General features: G+C 45.7%; 1 protein-coding gene across 2 annotated transcripts in view; it reads left to right on the top strand.

Annotated features, from left to right (window-relative positions):
- Positions 1–18,575, top strand: part of LOC115474227 (tRNA (cytosine(34)-C(5))-methyltransferase-like) — a 358,438-nt gene that overhangs the window by 284,979 nt on the left and 54,884 nt on the right. For both annotated transcript variants that reach the window (XM_030209615.1, XM_030209607.1), the window contains exon 16: positions 2,704–2,784. In XM_030209615.1, the coding sequence (XP_030065475.1) occupies positions 2,704–2,784 (81 nt within the window). The remainder of the gene's footprint in view (positions 1–2,703; positions 2,785–18,575) is intronic.

Consider the following 18,575-nt stretch of genomic DNA (forward strand, 5'->3'; position numbering starts at 1 on the left):
GGTTTAACATGGTGTTGCTGGAGGCTGTTCGCTTGGTGAGAAGAGTTTTCAGGCCATTTCCTTTTGAGAGCCATTCTGAGTAATTTCAGAAGAAGGGGGTGACAATACAGAGGGAACCCTCTTTCTTTCCTAAACTGGCTTCTTCCTGCCATCTTAATCAGTCAATTTATCTTCCATTGATAGCTTCACCTATTGGATGTTTGCAGGAGCTAGCTGTACCTGTTCATTTTGCAGGTCAGATCATTTGTTCCTTTTGTTTTAGTGGTATCAGGAAAGGAATGAAGCCTCAGTGGATTTTTGAATCAAAGTGGCCATAGGGTTGGCGTATGTTTCTAAAGGTCTGCCAGTTCTTGTGAATCTTTATGAGCAGTCTAAAGGGCATAGGCTTTCTCTCAGGTAGAGCATAGATTGGTGCCTTCAGTGGAAATCTGTAGGGTTTCCACCTAGCCTTACATTCCTTTGTGAAACATTAAATAGACTAGATATTTTGTCCCAGGAGAATGCTTCTGGGGCAGGAGTGTTTAAGGCAAGCCTGTCAGTGTCCTACCCATTCTTAGGGATCACTTGTGTACGTCCAGGCATCTGAACTGGTCTAGTGAGATGATTAGCAGGTAAAAGGCAGTGGAGGAGTGGCCTAGTGGTTAGGGTGGTGGACTTTGGTCCTGGGGAACTGAGGAACTGAGTTTGATTCCCGGCACAGGCAGCTCCTTGTGACTCTGGGTAAGTCACTTAACCCTCCATTGCCTGCCGCATAGAGCCTGCCATGAGTGGGAAAGCGCGGGGTACAAATGTAACTATATATATATATATATATATATATATATATATATATATATATATATATATATATAAATTTCACCTGCCTTCTTTCCTTTCTTTGAGTCCTGGCAGACCAGTCCAGGATCTACCCAAGTTTTGCTCTGACCTGTGTGTCCTAGCTGTGTTTTATTTTCAGATTGGGGAAGGTTTCCTTGTCCTTGTGGGGCTACATGTTGGGTTTTGATTAAGACATATCTGTTTGGGAAATTTGTGTTAAATTCTGTAGATTAACAATTGATTTTATTGTAAATTTTAAAGAGAATTTTATTTTTTATTGTAATGTTGTTAATCTCTGGTAATTTCCAGATTTATCTTTTGTAATCTGCATAGAACCGAAAGGTAGATAGCAGACTATAAGATATTATGTTATGTTATGTCTTTGTTCATTTTAGTTTTGGCCAGGTCACTGCCTTGGTTCAGAAACCCTTGTCGATGGAGAGGGGGTTTAGATATTAAGTTTTTTGTTGGTACAGGTATATTGGTCTGGTGAGGCTTCATTTCTATATATGGTGATGTCAGCAAACCAGTGGCAAATCTGTGGCTAAATTGTAGTAATTTTATGTAAATTAGGCTGCCCAAGTAAAAATAAAAATAACAGGTAAACTTGTTGTATGAAATCTATTTGAGTAAAAAGTCAAAGGGCTGACTGCGTAGCAGTACTGCATTTGACCATGCAGAAAATCTGGATTTGATTTTCATATCAACTCGTCATTCACTGGGTCAGCTAGGGCTTAGAATGTCATGGAGACAACATTCACAGTCTGCAGCAGGAAGGTATTTCCACTGATGCGCAATGGTGACACTTAAGGGGCAACTGTATAATAAGGCATCACAATTTAGGCATCTTGATGCTGTTAATGGAGCATTAATTCTATAACAGAATCTGGGTGTCAAGATTCCGTTATAGAATTCTAGCGTAAATTGGTATCAATGTTCTTACACTTAGGTGTGCCAAATTGTGCCATGTTAATTTAGTGCATAGGAGAATTCTGTAAATTACATGCATAAATGTTGGTCCTACCCAGGCAGTAGTACACAAAAAGTGGGAGAGCGACCAAGGATACCAGAAACTGGAAGATGTTCTTCAAAACAAAGATTTATTGGAGGTTTGAAGACTCGACACAACATCGTGTTTCGGCCGTCAGGCCTGCATCAGGAGTCTGCTGTGTAAGGTGCTGCAGAAGAGTGATGTTTAAAACGCCTTGAAGATATACTGTGCAAGGTGCTGCAGAAGAGTGATGATTAAGCTGTGCAAGGTGCTGCAGAAGAGTGATATTTAGACTCCTGATGCAGGCCTGATGGCCGAAACACAACGTTGTGTCGAGTCTTCAAACCTCCAATAAATCTTTGTTTTTAAGAACATCTTCCAGTTTCTGGTATCCTTGGTCGCTCTCCCACTTTTTGTGTACTGTTGTCTTTACCGTGGGGCGTTTGAGTTCTCTGCTTGCTGGCGGATTTCCTCTCACATTGGTCCTACCCAGGCCTCACACATGCCTACCTGCTGTGAACGCCACCTTACATTTACGTACTAAGCAAGTTGGCATGTATCATATATAGAATAGTGCTGAGTGTACACTTCCCTGCAAAAGGACTAGCATTTTATAAATCTATGTGCGCAATCAGCATGTAAATTTAGGCGCTATCTTATAGAATTGCAGGTTTAGTGGCCAGTTTTATGACCCATAATTGCAGGGATCCCTGGTGTAATGCCCATGCCAAAGAGTAGGAATAAAATATTGTAAAATGGTTGCGAAAGCTCCAAAGTCAAATGATACTTTTATTTGTTCATGCTCTCTTAATTTGATATTGTCAATGAAAATGTTGAGCAGAACAAATTTTATGCTTAAGTTAATATGTTTTTTTTTTCTGTTAAAACATTGACAGGTTATTAACACAGGGATTAAAGTGCTGTGCCGTAACAATAATGGTGAAGAATATGGTTGTGCTTTTAGACTAACTCAAGAGGTAATGTGAAACCTTTTAATTCTTTATTACTTTTGTTTGGTGTCAAAGCCTGGCAGCAAAAAGGTTTTAAGAGCTAAGCAGATACTTAAAAAGAAAGAGGTAAAAACTAATACAGTATAATATATTTTTAAAAAAGATGAAAGAATACAGTATATTGTAGTAAAAGAAACATTTAAAACTATATATGCGTAAGAACAATAAGGGCCCTGTTTACTAAGCTGTGCTATAGGCACGCTAGCATTTTTAGCACGTGCTAAAAATTAGCACTTGCTAACACTAGAGATGCCCATAGGAATATGTGGGTGTCTCTAGCGTTTAGCGCATGCTAAAAACACTAGCGCACCTTAGGAAACAGGGCCGTCTGCTGGGCTGGAGACCACCTTTTTTTTACAAGCTCCAACTCAATCACTCTCCCACTTTTACTCTTACACTCCCCTCCTCTCTCTCTCTCTCTACCCCTGATATCAAGAAAATCCCATGTGATTAGGATTTGTCTCTATAGCCATTAATAATATGTCTTGTCATTGACTGTTGACAGGCTAAGTTGGAAGTACTGGAGCTTGGCTCCTTAATGAGGATTATATCATGGGAATTGGTTCTATGATGCAAAGGCCTAGTTAGCTTAAGCATACACAACTCATTCTCTGATTGGCCTATTAAAGGTGATTCTCCGCAGACCTAGCTTCTGACCACCTTCATGGGTGTACATAATTGGGGTTGTCATATCCTCGGCTGTACCCAGGTCACCTAGGGCATCATGATTCTTCTGTCCCATGATCTCACCTAGAGTAAACAGTCCAGCTCCATGTTGCAGTGCTCTTTGGTACACCAGCTTGGATCAGTAATGCTAACAGCTTAATTCTAAAAAATATAGTTCAAGCCTGGTCTGGAAGCAAAGCCTAATTTAACCTAACTTTTCTCTAGCTTACAGGCCCAATGCCACCCCAAAACTTAACAACTGTCCAGGGTCTCCTCTCCATTGTCATTTTTTTTTCTCCTCATGTCTTCTTTACTTCCTTTCATTCATTCATCTCCTTTTATATTCAGCTTTCTTCTGTTTTATTTTTCTGCTTCTTTATTCCTCTCTCACCATCCAGTTTTCAAGCTCCCTCTTTTTACTGCTATTTATAGCTTTCCCCTTCCCCTAAGGCTGATGCAGAAAGCTACTGTGAGCCTAATTGCATGGTTACTTTGTGGTTTATGTGCATGTTATTGGCCAAGCAATGCAGAAAGGGGTTGAGCACGGGTGTTTATGCAGATAATAGACATGTCCATATTCTTAGCTGAGATTGGGAGGCGGGGCTGGTGGTTGGGAGGCGGGGATAGTGCTGGGCAGACTTATATGGTCTGTGCCAGAGCCGGTGGTGGGAGGCGGGGATTGTGCTGGGCAGACTTATACGGTCTGTGCCCTGAAGAGGACAGGTACAAATCAAAATAGGGTATACACAAAACGTAGCACATATGAGTTTATCTTGTTGGGCAGACTGGATGGACCATGCAGGTCTTTTTCTGCCGTCATCTACTATGTTACTATGTAAAATGAACAGTAATGAAGTCATTAAGTATTCTGTTGCAATACATAGAAGGAAACAGTGGCTTTTGACTCATGCACAATTCAAAAAAATAATTTCACCAGGTCAGGGGTTGTTTGAAAGGATTTCATGCCCTTTTTTGTGATTTAAATGCTTTGTTGTTCTTGTATTTGCAACTTTAAAAGACAGGTGGGAAGTAACAGCAATAATATATGCATGTCCAAATAAAAATCAAAGTGCCAGCAAATATCTATGACTGCTGTTCTGTGCATAAATATCTAAGACATAAGCATCGCCACACTGGGACAGACCAGAGGTCCATCTAGCCCAGCAACTTGTCTCCGACAGTGGCCAATCCAGGTCACAATCACCCGACAAGATCCACGGAGCAATGCATTTTGTACTGCTTGTCCCAGGAATAGTGAATTTTTCCCTATGTTCCTTTAATAACATTCTATGGCCTTTTCCTTCAGGAAGCTGTCCAAACCTTTCTTAAACTCTGCTAAGCTAACCACCTTAATCACATTCTCCGGCAACGAATTCCAGAGTCAAATTACGTGCTGAGTAAAGAAAAATTTTCTCTTATTTGTTTTAAACTTACTGCACTCCAGCTTCATCACATGCCCCCTTGTCCTAGTATTTTTTTGAAAGCGTAAACAGACGCTCCATATCTATCTTTTCCACTCCACTCATTATTTTATATACTTCTATCATATCACCCCTCAGCTGCCTTTTCTCCAAGCTGAAGAGCCCCAGCCGTTTTATCCTTTCCTCATAGGAAAGTCGTCCCATCCCCTTAATCATCTTTGTCGCCCTTCTCTGCACCTTTTCCAATTCCACTATATCTTTTTTGAGGTGCGGCGACCAGAATTGAACACAATACTCTAGGTGCGGTCGCACCATGGACCGATACAGTGGCATTATAATATCTTCATTTTTGTTTTCCATCCCTTTCCTAATAATACCTAACATTCTATTTGCTTTCTTAGAGCAGCAGCACACTGAGCAGAAGATTTCAACATATCATCAATGATGACTCCCAGGATATTTGTGCATAGAACAGCTGCAGATGTGTGCTGGCACTTTCATTTTCTATGGACATGTGCACAATAAGTGTGCTTACTGCTGAACCTTTGTGTGCATTTTTGTGGCAGGTTTGCTTCTCCCCTCCCCCAAATTAATCCACAAGTTCTTCATCCATGAAATTTACATCTATATAGCTTTCTGCATGGCATGGTATTGTTTGCGGTAGAAGTCACGCTTTAGTCATCCATGCACAGCTCTTGTCACGTGGCTTTCTGCCCCCCCCCCCCCCCCCACACACACACACACACCGTATCCAGCATATCCCCTCTCTTTCTGTCCCCTTCCCATCGTCTTCAGCTTGGAGAAAAGACGACTGAGGGGAGATATGATAGAGGTCTATAAGATAATAAGTGGAGTGGAACGGGTAGAAGTGAATCGTCTGTTTACTCTTTCCAAAAATACTAGGACTAGAGGGCATGTGATGAAGCTACAAAGTACATAAGTATTGCCACACTGGGACAGACCAAAGGTCCATCAAGCCCAGCATCCTGTTTGCAACAGTGGCCAATCCAGGTCACAAATACCTGGCAAGATCCCAAAAAAGTCCAATACATCCTATTCTGCTTATCCCAGAAACAGCAGTGGACTTTCCCCAAGTCAACCTAATAATGGTCTATGAACCTTTATCTTTAGGAAGCCGTCCAGACCTTTTTTTTAAACCCTGCTAAGCTAACTGCCTTTACCACATTCTCCGGCAATGAATTCCAGAGTTTAATTACACGCTGAGTGAAGAAAATTTTCTCCAGTTCGTATTAAATTTACTACTTTGTAGCTTCATCGCATGCCCTCTAGTCCAGTATTTTTGGAAAGAATAAACAAATGATTCACGTCTACCCATTCCACTCCACTCCCAGCCGTCTTTTCTCCAAGCTGAAGAGCCCTAGATGCTTCAGCCTTTCCTCATAGGGAAGTCGTCCCATCCCCAATTTGAAACAAATTGGAGAAAACAAATTTTCACTCAACGTATAATTAAACTCTGGGATTCGTTGTAGAGAATGTGATAAAGGCGGTTAGCTTAGTGGAGTTTTAAAAAGGTTTGGCCGACTTCCTACAGGAAAAGTCCATAAACTGTTATTAAAATGGACTTGGGGAAAATCCACTGCTTATTTCTGGGATAAGCAGCATAAAATACATTGTACTTTTTTGGGATCTTGTCAGGTGTTTGTGACCTGGATTGGCCACTGTTGGAAACAGGATGCTGGGTTTGATGGACCTTCGTTCTCTCCCAGTATGGCAATACTTATGTACTTGTCCAATGCTTTCTTGAATTGAGATGCAGTTTTCATTTCCACCACCTTCATCGGGAGGCCATTCCACGTATCTACCACCCTTTATATAAAGAAGTATGTCCTTAGATTATTCCTCAGTATATTCCTTTAACCTTTATCCTTATCTCCCTTATTCCAGAGCTTCTTTTTAGTTGAAGAGAGAGTGTCAGTGAGTGCTGAGCACTCCCAATATTGAGCAAGTGCCTTGTTTTTTGTTTTCCAGGAAGGAGTAAATTATATTGTGTTTAGCACCCCAGTCATTTTGAAATGTTGGTGCCTGTGCCCCTGTATTCATTATCTCCCCCCCAGATCTCCCCTTTCCGCTCTGCTGCTGCCATCTGCATTTGAGCAGAAAATGGCAGCATGGGGCCTTGAAACCCAAGGACATGCTCAAGGTCTATCTATGCATTATTTACATCCTGCTTTTCTTGAAGACCTCAGGCAGGCTATATCATAAAGTTTAAGGAAGGCATGAGCAAAAATAGAAAAAAATAAAATCCATGTAACAGATGGATGCAAGATGCAGTTGGCCCAAAGTTGCATTAGACTATACACAGTCAGGGTTTCACATATGAAATGGCATGCAGTTTCTGGAAGGCGTCAACATGGAGCACACAAGGACAGGCTTAATCTGCAACATGACTCAAAGAAACAAAATAAGCAAATAGAACAGGGCAAAGAGTATCTCAATCTAGGCCTCAGGTCAACAAAAATAAGAATTCACTTAATTAAATCAATTGCTATTCTAGCCTATAGCCAAATAGTATATGACTATTCTCAAGAGGTTCTGTTAAACAGTGGACATGGGCAGACAATGACTTTACAAATTATCTATTTGAGTATCTCTGTAACCTTTCACATACAATTTCCCTCTGGCAATTCAAAACATAAATTCAATGGAGTTATCATGGTAGTTTTCTCTTCTTTAGGTAATTATAGGTAAGCATTTGCTTAAAATCATTAAATATGCACATTACAATTATTGAAAAGCAAGGTAGAAAAATAGAATTACATCAGTATCCAACTACTGACTGTAGAAATTAAGAAAAATAGCGTTGTCCTAAGAAAACTAATTAATAGCTTGTATAACAGATGAAATTAGGGCACCAAGTAATTAGAGAGGTGCACCGTTTCCCCATTTATGCAAAACAAGGCTGAAAAAGTGCTTAAATTTAAGTAATATAAAATAATAAATTGAAAAATTTGCACTCAGATAATTTGTCACTTAAGAAACATAACAATATCTCTTATGTAGTGAAAAAGAGGACAAAGTAAACAGCAGGGGTAACTAGGCAGTTGCCTAGAAAGGTTTTAGATCAGTTAAACAAAAACCCAACATATCCATTCAAAGGACATAATTGACTAAAAAGGCACTGTCTGGATTCTTAGGACAGTATAAAAGATGTTTCCTTTTTTTTTCCTAGGTACACAAAATATCCATATCTTAACTTCTTCTAAATTTAAACATTCAGCTAGATTTGCCTTTCCCATGGGGCAATTTCTCTGGGATCTCAGTCATCTGAGGTCTCATGGTTGATATAAAATTTATCATTGTATGAAAATATGTAAAGTTTTGAATGCAATGCAACAATAATCTTTAAAAAGGCAGACCTTTACATAGAGATCAAGTAGGATATATAACCTTTCTAATGCTTAAATCCTAAGACAAACAGCTACAACTTCTGCATTTGCAAGAATCAGGAAGTCAGAAATACAAGAATGTAAAAAAAAAAAAAAATGGAACTGTAAAGATACCAGGAAATACAGGCTATATATATATGCATTCACTTATCTTTGAAGTTTCCTGATGGTGTTGATAAGCTCTGAAACTTTCATTACTTAACTCTGCTTGCTTTAGTGCTCACATCCTGTTTCTGCTCCTAACTATAACGGAGATTACATGGGCTGCAAGGAGTCTCTCTCTCTCTCTCTCTCTCTCTCATATATATATATATATATATATATATATATAGGCATTCACTTATCTTTGAAGTTTCCTGATGGTGTATATATATAGGCATTCACTTATCTTTGAAGTTTCCTGATGGTGTGTATATATATTTCTCCGAGGACAAGCAGGCTGCTTGTTCTCACGACTGGGTGACGTTCGCGGCAGCCCCCACCAACCGGAAAAAAGCTTCGCGGGACGGTCGGCACGCAGGGCACGCCCACCGCGCATGCGCGGCCGTCTTCCCGCCCGTGCGCGACCGCTCCCGCCAGTTCCTTTTTTTCCGCGTCTGGAGAGAGTCGTGCTTCGAACCGCTCTCTCTTTTTCAGCCGCCGGATTTTCGATCGCGTTTACGCGATCGCGCCTTTCTTAGTTTTTCGGTCTAGTTACCGCCCGGCTTCTTTTTTCAAAAAAAAAAAAAAAAAGAAACCCTGCGCGTGTGGAGCACGCGCTCCCTTTTTCCCTCGCTTCCAGCGGGGACGCCGCGTTGCGGCCTAGTGGCCACTCGGTCGTTTTCTTTTTCGTGGTGTGATTTCAGCCACCATTGACGACTTTGACTTCGCCGACGCGATTTTTCCGTCGATGTCCTCGAAGGTCCCGAGTGGATTTAAAAAGTGTGGTCGCTGCGGCCGGCCGATCTCGCAGACCGACACCCACGCTTGGTGCCTCCAGTGCCTCGGGCCGGAGCACAATATCAAGTCGTGTTCTCTGTGTCTCGGTCTCCGGAAACGGACTCAGGTTGCGAGGCAAGTTCTGTGGGACCGTCTTTTTGGAACTTGCGCCGGCCCCTCGACGTCGACCTCGAAGGCATCGGTATCGACGCCCGGCCCTTCGGTACCGGTATCGATGCCCGAGACATCGGCACCGATGGCAGCGACCCCAGGAGAACAGGTCCCGTCGGCCCGCCGGTCCCTCCGGTGAGAGTGGGGGTGAGAGGCCGCGTGGGCAGTCGGCCCCGGTCACTCCCTCAGCTCGTGGGCCACGGGACCGAACCCTGTCTGACCCGGTACCTCGAGACCGAGGGGGATCGACCTCCTCCTCCTCCATGCCCTCCGGCGCCGGTGACGGGCATCGCAAGAAAGATAAGAAGCGTCGTCACCGGTCGCCCTCGGTGCATCCGGATATCGGAGAGGAGGCGACGCCGAAGCGTCATCGTCGGGAGGAGAGGTCTCCGTCGGTTGTGGAGGTACCGACGCATCGGGGTTCCGGCACCTCGGTGCCGTCTCCTGGCTCCCAACAGCTTCTGGCGCCGACACCCCTACCGACCCCACCGCCTTTCCCGGCAGCAGGCCTGGACGAGTGCCTCAGAGCCATCCTTCCGGGGATCCTGGAAGGGCTGATGCGCCAGGCTGTGCCGGCGCCGGGGGTGCTTGCGCCCTCGGCGCCGATGACTGTGGCGCCGGCGAGCTCTAGCCCGGCGCCGGGGCCGTCGACACCGCCGCCGCTTGCGGCGCCGGTCTCGACCGCCACGCAGGTGGTGTCGACGTCGATGGAGGGAGCTTTGTCCCCGCCGGCGCGGGAGTCCACCGCTCGACGACACCGAGGCCTCGGTGCCTCGACGTCGAGCCGGGCCCGGTTCAGGACTCAGCTACATGAGCTTATGTCCGATACCGAGGATGAGGCCTCGTGGGGGGAAGAGGAGGACCCTAGATATTTCTCCTCACAGGAGTCTACGGGCCTTCCCTCGGACCCCACGCCTTCACCGGAGAGGAAGCTCTCACCTCCTGAGAGTCTCTCCTTTGCCTCCTTTGTGCGGGATATGTCTATCAGCATTCCCTTCCCCGTGGTCTCTGTGGAAGAGCCGAGGGCCGAGATGCTCGAGGTCCTCGACTATCCATCACCACCTAGAGAGTCCTCCACGGTGCCGCTGCACAATGTCCTTAAGGAGACGCTGCTTCGGAACTGGGTGCGACCATTAACTAACCCCACCATTCCCAAGAAAGCAGAGTCCCAGTACAGGATCCACTCTGACCCAGAGCTAATGCGGCCACAATTGCCCCATGACTCAGCGGTCGTGGATTCTGCTCTCAAGAGGGCACGGAGTTCGAGGGATACCGCCTCGGCGCCCCCGGGGCGGGAGTCTCGCACTCTGGACTCGTTTGGGAGGAAGGCCTACCAATCCTCCATGCTCGTGACCCGCATCCAATCATACCTGCTCTATATGAGCATCCACATGCGGACCTATGTGCATCAACTGGCGGACCTGGTCGAGAAGCTCCCGCCGGAGCAGTCCAGGCCTTATCAGGAGGTGGTCAGGCAGCTGAAGGCGTGCAGAAAGTTCCTGTCCAGGGGTATCTATGACACCTGTGACGTGGCATCTCGTGCTGCGGCCCAAGGTATAGTGATGCGCAGGCTCTCATGGCTGCGTGCCTCTGACCTGGACAACCGCACCCAGCAGAGACTGGCCGACGTCCCTTGCCGGGGGGATAACATTTTTGGCGAGAAGGTCGAGCAGATGGTGGACCAACTGCATCAGCGGGAAACCGCTCTCGACAAGCTCTCCCACCGGGCGCCTTCAGCATCCACCTCCACAGGTGGACGTTTTTCCCGGGCCCGGCAGGCTGCACCCTATTCTTTTGCGAAGCGTAGGTACAACCAGCCGGCCCGAAGGCCTCGTCAGGCACAGGGACAGCCCCAGCGCGCTCGTTCTCGTCAACAGCGTGCACCTAAGCAGCCCCCTGCGCCTCCACAGCAAAAGCCGGGGACGGGCTTTTGACTGGATCCACGGGAACATAGCCGCCCTACAAGTGTCCGTACCGGACGATCTGCCGGTCGGAGGGAGGTTAAAATTTTTTCACCAAAGGTGGCCTCTCATAACCTCCGACCAGTGGGTTCTCCAAATAGTGCGGTGCGGATACGCCCTGAATTTGGCCTCCCTGCCTCCAAATTGTCCTCCGGGAGCTCAGTCTTTCAGCTCCCATCACAAGCAGGTACTTGCAGAGGAACTCTCCGCCCTTCTCAGCGCCAATGCGGTCGAGCCCGTACCACCCGGGCAGGAAGGGCAGGGATTCTATTCCAGGTACTTCCTTGTGGAAAAGAAAACAGGGGGGATGCGTCCCATCCTAGACTTGAGAGGCCTGAACAAATTCCTGGTCAAAGAAAAGTTCAGGATGCTTTCCTTGGGCACCCTTCTGCCAATGATTCAGAAAAACGATTGGCTATGTTCCCTGGATTTAAAGGACGCATACACTCACATCCCGATACTGCCAGCTCACAGACAGTATCTCAGATTCCGCCTGGGCGCACGGCACTTTCAGTATTGTGTGCTGCCCTTTGGGCTCGCCTCTGCCCCACGAGTGTTTACAAAGTGCCTCGTGGTGGTGGCGGCGTATCTACGCAAGCTGGGAGTGCACGTGTTCCCATATCTCGACGATTGGCTGGTCAAGAGCACCTCGGAGGCAGGAGCCCTCCGGTCCATGCAGTGCACTATTCAACTTCTGGAGCTGCTGGGGTTTGTGATAAATTACCCAAAGTCCCATCTCCAGCCTACTCAGTCTCTGGAATTCATAGGAGCGCTGCTGAATACCCAGACGGCTCAGGCCTACCTTACCGAAGCGAGGGCTACCAATCTCTTGGCCCTGGCTTCGCAGACCAGGGCGTCTCAGCAGATCACAGCTCGGCAGATGTTGAGACTTCTGGGTCATATGGCCTCCACAGTTCATGTGACTCCCATGGCTCGTCTTCACATGAGATCTGCTCAATGGACCCTAGCTTCCAGTGGTTTCAAGCCACCGGGAATCTAGAAGATGTCATCCGCCTCTCCACCAGTTGCCGCACTTCACTGCTCTGGTGGACCATCCGGACCAATTTGACCCTGGGACGTCCATTCCAAATTCCGCAGCCCACGAAAGTGCTGACGACGGATGCATCTCGCCTGGGGTGGGGAGCCCATGTCGATGGGCTTCACACCCAGGGTCTGTGGTCCCTCCAGGAAAAGGATCTGCAGATCAACCTCCTGGAGCTCCGAGCGATCTGGAACGCACTGAAGGCTTTCAGAGATCGGCTGTCCTGCCAAATTATCCAAATTCGGATAGACAATCAGGTTGCAATGTATTACGTCAACAAGCAGGGGGGCACCGGATCTCGCCCCCTGTGTCAGGAGGCCGTCGGGATGTGGCGTTGGGCGTGTCGGTTCGGCATGCTCCTCCAAGCCACGTACCTGGCAGGCGTAAACAACAGTCTGGCCGACAGACTGAGCAGAGTATTGCAACCGCACGAGTGGTCACTCCATGCCAGAGTGGTACGCAAGATCTTCCAAGCGTGGGGCACCCCCTTGGTGGACCTTTTCGCCTCTCAGACCAACCACAAGCTGCCTCTGTTCTGTTCCAGACTTCAGGCACACGGCAGGCTAGCATCGGACGCCTTTCTCCTTCATTGGGGGACCGGCCTCCTGTATGCTTATCCTCCCATACCTTTGGTGGGGAAGACCTTACTGAAGCTCAAGCAAGACCGCGGCACCATGATTCTGATAGCGCCTTTTTGGCCCCGTCAGATCTGGTTCCCTCTTCTTCTGGAGTTGTCCTCAGAAGAACCGTGGAGATTGGAGTGTTTTCCGACTCTCATTTCGCAGAACGACGGAGCGTTGCTGCACCCCAACCTTCAATCCCTGGCTCTCACGGCCTGGATGTTGAGGGCGTAGACTTCGCTGCGTTGGGTCTGTCTGAGGGTGTCTCCCGGGTCTTGCTTGCCTCTAGGAAGGATTCCACTAAAAAGAGTTACTTTTTCAAGTGGAGGAGGTTTGTCGTTTGGTGTGAGAGCAAGGCCCTAGAACCTCGTTCTTGCCCTGCACAGAACCTGCTTGAATACCTTCTGCACTTATCAGAGTCTGGCCTCAAGACCAACTCAGTAAGGAATCACCTTAGTGCGATTAGTGCTTACCATTATCGTGTGGAAGGTAAAGCCATCTCTGGAGAGCCTTTAGTCGTTCGATTCATGAGAGGCTTGCTTTTGTCAAGGCCCCCTATCAAGCCTCCTACAGTGTCATGGGATCTCAACGTCGTCCTCACCCAGCTGATGAAACCTCCTTTTGAGCCACTGAATTCCTGTCATCTGAAGTACTTGACCTGGAAGGTCATTTTCTTGGTGGCAGTTACTTCAGCTCGTAGGGTCAGTGAGCTTCAAGCCCTGGTAGCTCATGCTCCGTATACCAAATTTCATCACAACAGAGTAGTGCTCCGCACCCACCCAAAGTTCCTGCCGAAGGTGGTGTCGGAGTTCCATCTTAACCAGTCAATTGTCTTGCCAACTTTCTTCCCCAGGCCGCATACCCGCCCTGCTGAACGTCAGTTGCACACATTGGACTGCAAGAGAGCATTGGCCTTCTACTTGGAGCAGACACAGCCCCACAGACAGTCCGCCCAATTGTTTGTTTCTTTCGACCCTAACAGGCTAGGGGTCGCTGTCGGGAAACGCACCATCTCCAATTGGCTAGCAGATTGCATTTCCTTCACTTACGCCCAGGCTGGGCTGGCTCTTGAGGGTCATGTCACGGCTCATAGTGTCAGAGCCATGGCAGCGTCAGTGGCCCACTTGAAGTCAGCCACTATTGAAGAGATTTGTAAGGCTGCGACGTGGTCATCTGTCCACACATTCACATCACATTACTGCCTCCAGCAGGATACCCGACGCGACAGTCGGTTCGGGCAGTCGGTGCTGCAGAATCTGTTTGGGGTGTAAATCCAACTCCACCCTCCAGGACCCGAATTTATTCTGGTCAGGCTGCACTCTCAGTTAGTTGTTCTTCGTAGGTCAATTTTCTGTTATACCCTCGCCGTTGCGAGGTTCAATTGACCTGGGTTCTTGTTTTGAGTGAGCCTGAGAGCTAGGGATACCCCAGTCGTGAGAACAAGCAGCCTGATTGTCCTCGGAGAAAGTGAATGATACATACCTGTAGCAGGTGTTCTCCGAGGACAGCAGGCTGATTGTTCTCACCTACCCTCCCTCCTCCCCTTTGGAGTTGTGTGTTTCATCTTTTGCTAGTCATTCAACTGGCGGGAGCGGTCGCACACGGGCGGGAAGACGGCCGCGCATGCGCGGTGGGCGTGCCCTGCGTGCCGACCGTCCCGCGAAGCTTTTTTCCGGTTGGTGGGGGCTGCCGCGGACGTCACCCAGTCGTGAGAACAATCAGCCTGCTGTCCTCGGAGAACACCTGCTACAGGTATGTATCATTCACTTACTATGAGTTTTAACTATATCAACAATTTACTGGAACTAAAAAGTGGTTAGCTCACCATTAGCAACAATTCACCAGAACCAAAAAATGTCTGTCTATTCCATGCTGCGACATAGATCAAAGCTAGCCACATAGATCAAATACTTCCTCAAATGCAATCTAAACAGGATGCAAACACAGAACTCCATTGAAACATAACAGGTAAACATTTCAGTACTTTGCAATGCATTATTTTCTGTAGAAATACTTCAAATGGAATGAAATAACGTAGCTAATCCATAAGTAAGGAAGAAAAAATATACACTCCTTGGAGATCCCTTATCTCTGCAGCTGATAAGCAATCTCGTGGAGTTCAATGAACTAATTTAAAAATGAAGAAATGATTTCCTAATACTCAAATGGCGTAGCTATGTAATTTCTATAGGACACACGTATACATATATATAGAATTAAAACTGTAATTTAATCCTTAAACCAGACAATTAAGAATTCCTACACTGGCTAGCAAAATGTCAAAAGTTCTTACATCAAAAGCACTGAATATTATGGTGAGGACCAGAGCTTCCCTGTTGCCTTTGAAAATTCCCTCTACCCTTTCTCCTACCAGTGGGATTCATATAAAACTGCGGGACTTCCAGATCATGGGGTTTACTAATGTGTAGGGCATGTCTATCCTGGCTTGAAAGGTCAAGACACAATTGATAACAGGCTACAGACGTACCATAGCCTATAGCTATACTACAAATTAATACTTTACTAGCTTCAGAACCAATTTTATCATTAAATGGTGGAGAAGGAGGCACCGATGGAGCATGAGAATTCAATTCTTTAATTCTGGTTAAAAGCCACCTATTAAGAATTTGCAAATGTTTAATGAGGGTGTCTCCTGATGTGTGAGTCTCAGCATATTTAAGTAATTTACATAGAATATTCGGATTAAAAGATCCATGTGGGGGCCAAGAAAGATCAGGCTGTTTTTCATTCCACTGATTCCATATATTACAAAACTTGATAAGATCCATGTTGTCACCTGGAAAGCAGTCAATCACCGTGTGAAGAGGCGCAGCCATGATATATGTACGGTCAATTTTATTAATAAACCTATTTTTTTTAAACGCCTATTCTATAGGATCAACTAGTGAATTTTAATATACAGCTAGTCTTTTAAACACCTGGTCAATCAATTTAAAACCAGGACTAACTATTACTTCAAATATTCCTAGCCTTTTGAATCACCTATTCTAACAAACGAGACTTAGGACCAACTAGGAATACCCGGATCTTTTTAAAACACCTACGGCTGATCAGTTCGTAGGACCAATCCTGGAGGGGGGGGGGGGGTGGTTTGTTTGTTTTTTTGCTCTTTTACAACACCTATGTTATAAATCTAGACATAGGACCAAGCAAATTTAATCATTACCGACTATATTTAAGATCATGTAATGACTATATCATAATAACACTCTGTAAGCCACATTGAGCCTGCAAAAAGGTGGGATAATGTGGGGTACAAATGCAATAAATAAATAAATAAATAATTTAAAGATGTTACTTACCAATGTTGCGCAACTCTGTTTTTACTTATCATCTTCTTACTTTTCTTCTTTGTATCATATATCTCTTAATGATTAGTCTGTTTCGACCACTCCAAAGTTCTAGGGACCCCTCTTACCACCTAAGTACTTGTACAAGATTTCCACTACTTACAAAATGGGATGGCAAAGGACTCCCCACAATTTAGAGTGATAGGCTAGTATACGCCATGGGTCACCAATGTTTTTTAGGGTGCTTTTATCCCTCCCAGCATGGTGGTCCCCCACCAATAAATAGAAAAAAATAAATCACCCAAGGCTGCATCACTTTGCTGTTTATTAGATACCTTATTTCTTATTAAGTATTTGTACAATTAGCAGATCAGTTGTATCTCACTGAGAGTACAGAACATTGCTACACGAAATTAATTCTATATCTGAGACTCCAAAGAATATACAAGCAACATGTACAATCAGTTGCTTATGGGAATACAGTACCACAGCAGCTACACATAGGTGTTCTCTGGGTCTGAGTCTCTAATGTTTTATTTTACCAGCCAAAGCCAATTAGTAGATATAAAAGACTCAAGGCTACTTATGAGAAAGTAATTGGATTACTTGCCAATTCAGATACAATTGGTTGGTTTCTCATGGGAGTGCAGCCCGGCTTGTACAAAGGTACTAGCTGTGGCTGTCTGTCACACTTAAAGCAGGAAGTACAATCACTTATATATGTCCATTTAGGATACAAGTAATCTGATTTTGGGGGGAAGAGGAGTGCTCCCTATTCCTATCCTATGCGTAGGTACACTCCTGCTTCTCGGCAGCCTGCCCAGGCTCATCCCTTGTTCTTGTCAACAGCGTGCATCTAAGGCCCATTCTGCTCCCCAGCAAAAGCAAAGGACGGGCTTTTGACTGGCTCCAGTTAAGCATAGCCTCAATAAAAGTGTCCGTACCGGACGACTTGCCGGTTGGAGGGAGGTTGATATTTTTTCACCAAAGGTGGTCTCTTATAACCTTCTACTAGTGGGTTCTTCATATAGTCCGGTTAAGATACACGCTCAGTCTGGAATCCAAACCTCCGAATTGCCCACCAGGAGTTCATTCATACAGTTCCCAGCATAAACAGGTACTTGCAGAGGAACTCTCCACCCTTCTAAAGGCTCAAGCGGTCGAACCCGTTCCACCAGGGGAGGAAAGGCTGGGATTCTATTCCAGGTACTTCCTTGTGCAGAAAAAGACAGGGAGGATACGTCCTATCCTAGACCTAAGGGGCCTGAACAAATTTCTGGTTTGAGAAAAGTTCAGGATGGTTTCCCTGGGCACCCTTCTTCCCATGATTCAGGAGAACGATTGGCTATGCTCTCTGGACTTAAAGGATGCTTACACACATATCTCGATACTTCCAGCTCACAGGAAGTATCTTTGATTTCGGCTTAGAACTCAGCACTTTCAGTACCGTGTATTGCCTTTTGGTCTGGTGTCTGTGCCCAGAGTGTTTACAAAGTGTCTGGCAGAGCAGACTGGGAGTGCATGTGTTCCCTTATCTCAACGATTGGCTGGTGAAGAGCACCTCGGAGGCAAGGCGCTCTACAGTCCATGCGAATGACTATTCAGCTGCTAGATCTACTGGGTTTCGTGATCAATTACTCCAAGTCCCATCTCACCCCAGTACAGAAATTGGAATTCATAGGGGCTCTGTTGAACACAAAGACAGCTCGAGCTTATCTTCCCAACCCAAGGACAGACAATCTCCTGTCCCTGGTGTCCATGGTTTGAGTGTCTCAACAGATCACTGCTCAGCAGATGTTGAGACTTCTGGGGCACATGGCCTCCACAGTTCATGTAACTCCCATGGCACGTCTACATATGAGATCAGCTCAGTGGACCCTAGCTTCCCAGTGGGCATGTGACGTTGGATGATTGGGAGAGGGGAATGATGCAAAAAAAGGGGATGACTTGTCTTTACTTGACTCTACTTGTTCTTTCTTGGTTGTATTTTACCTTTGCCAATAAAATGTTCAAACTACAAAAACATTAAAAGTATCATAAACCATGTAGAAACAAATATATTAAAGGCTATAATAGAAAATAATTCCATAGAAAATATTAAAAATAATATATCAGCAGATACACAAATCAAATAAGACATACAAAAGATGAATAATAAAGGACAGCAAAGTTTGTCCGATGTCATTAATATTAGCATAATCAGTTCATCATATATATTAGGCGGAAGCTGTCAAAACTGAA

The sequence above is a fragment of the Microcaecilia unicolor genome, chromosome 1 (assembly GCF_901765095.1).
Source record: "Microcaecilia unicolor chromosome 1, aMicUni1.1, whole genome shotgun sequence".
Lineage (NCBI taxonomy): Eukaryota > Metazoa > Chordata > Amphibia > Gymnophiona > Siphonopidae > Microcaecilia > Microcaecilia unicolor.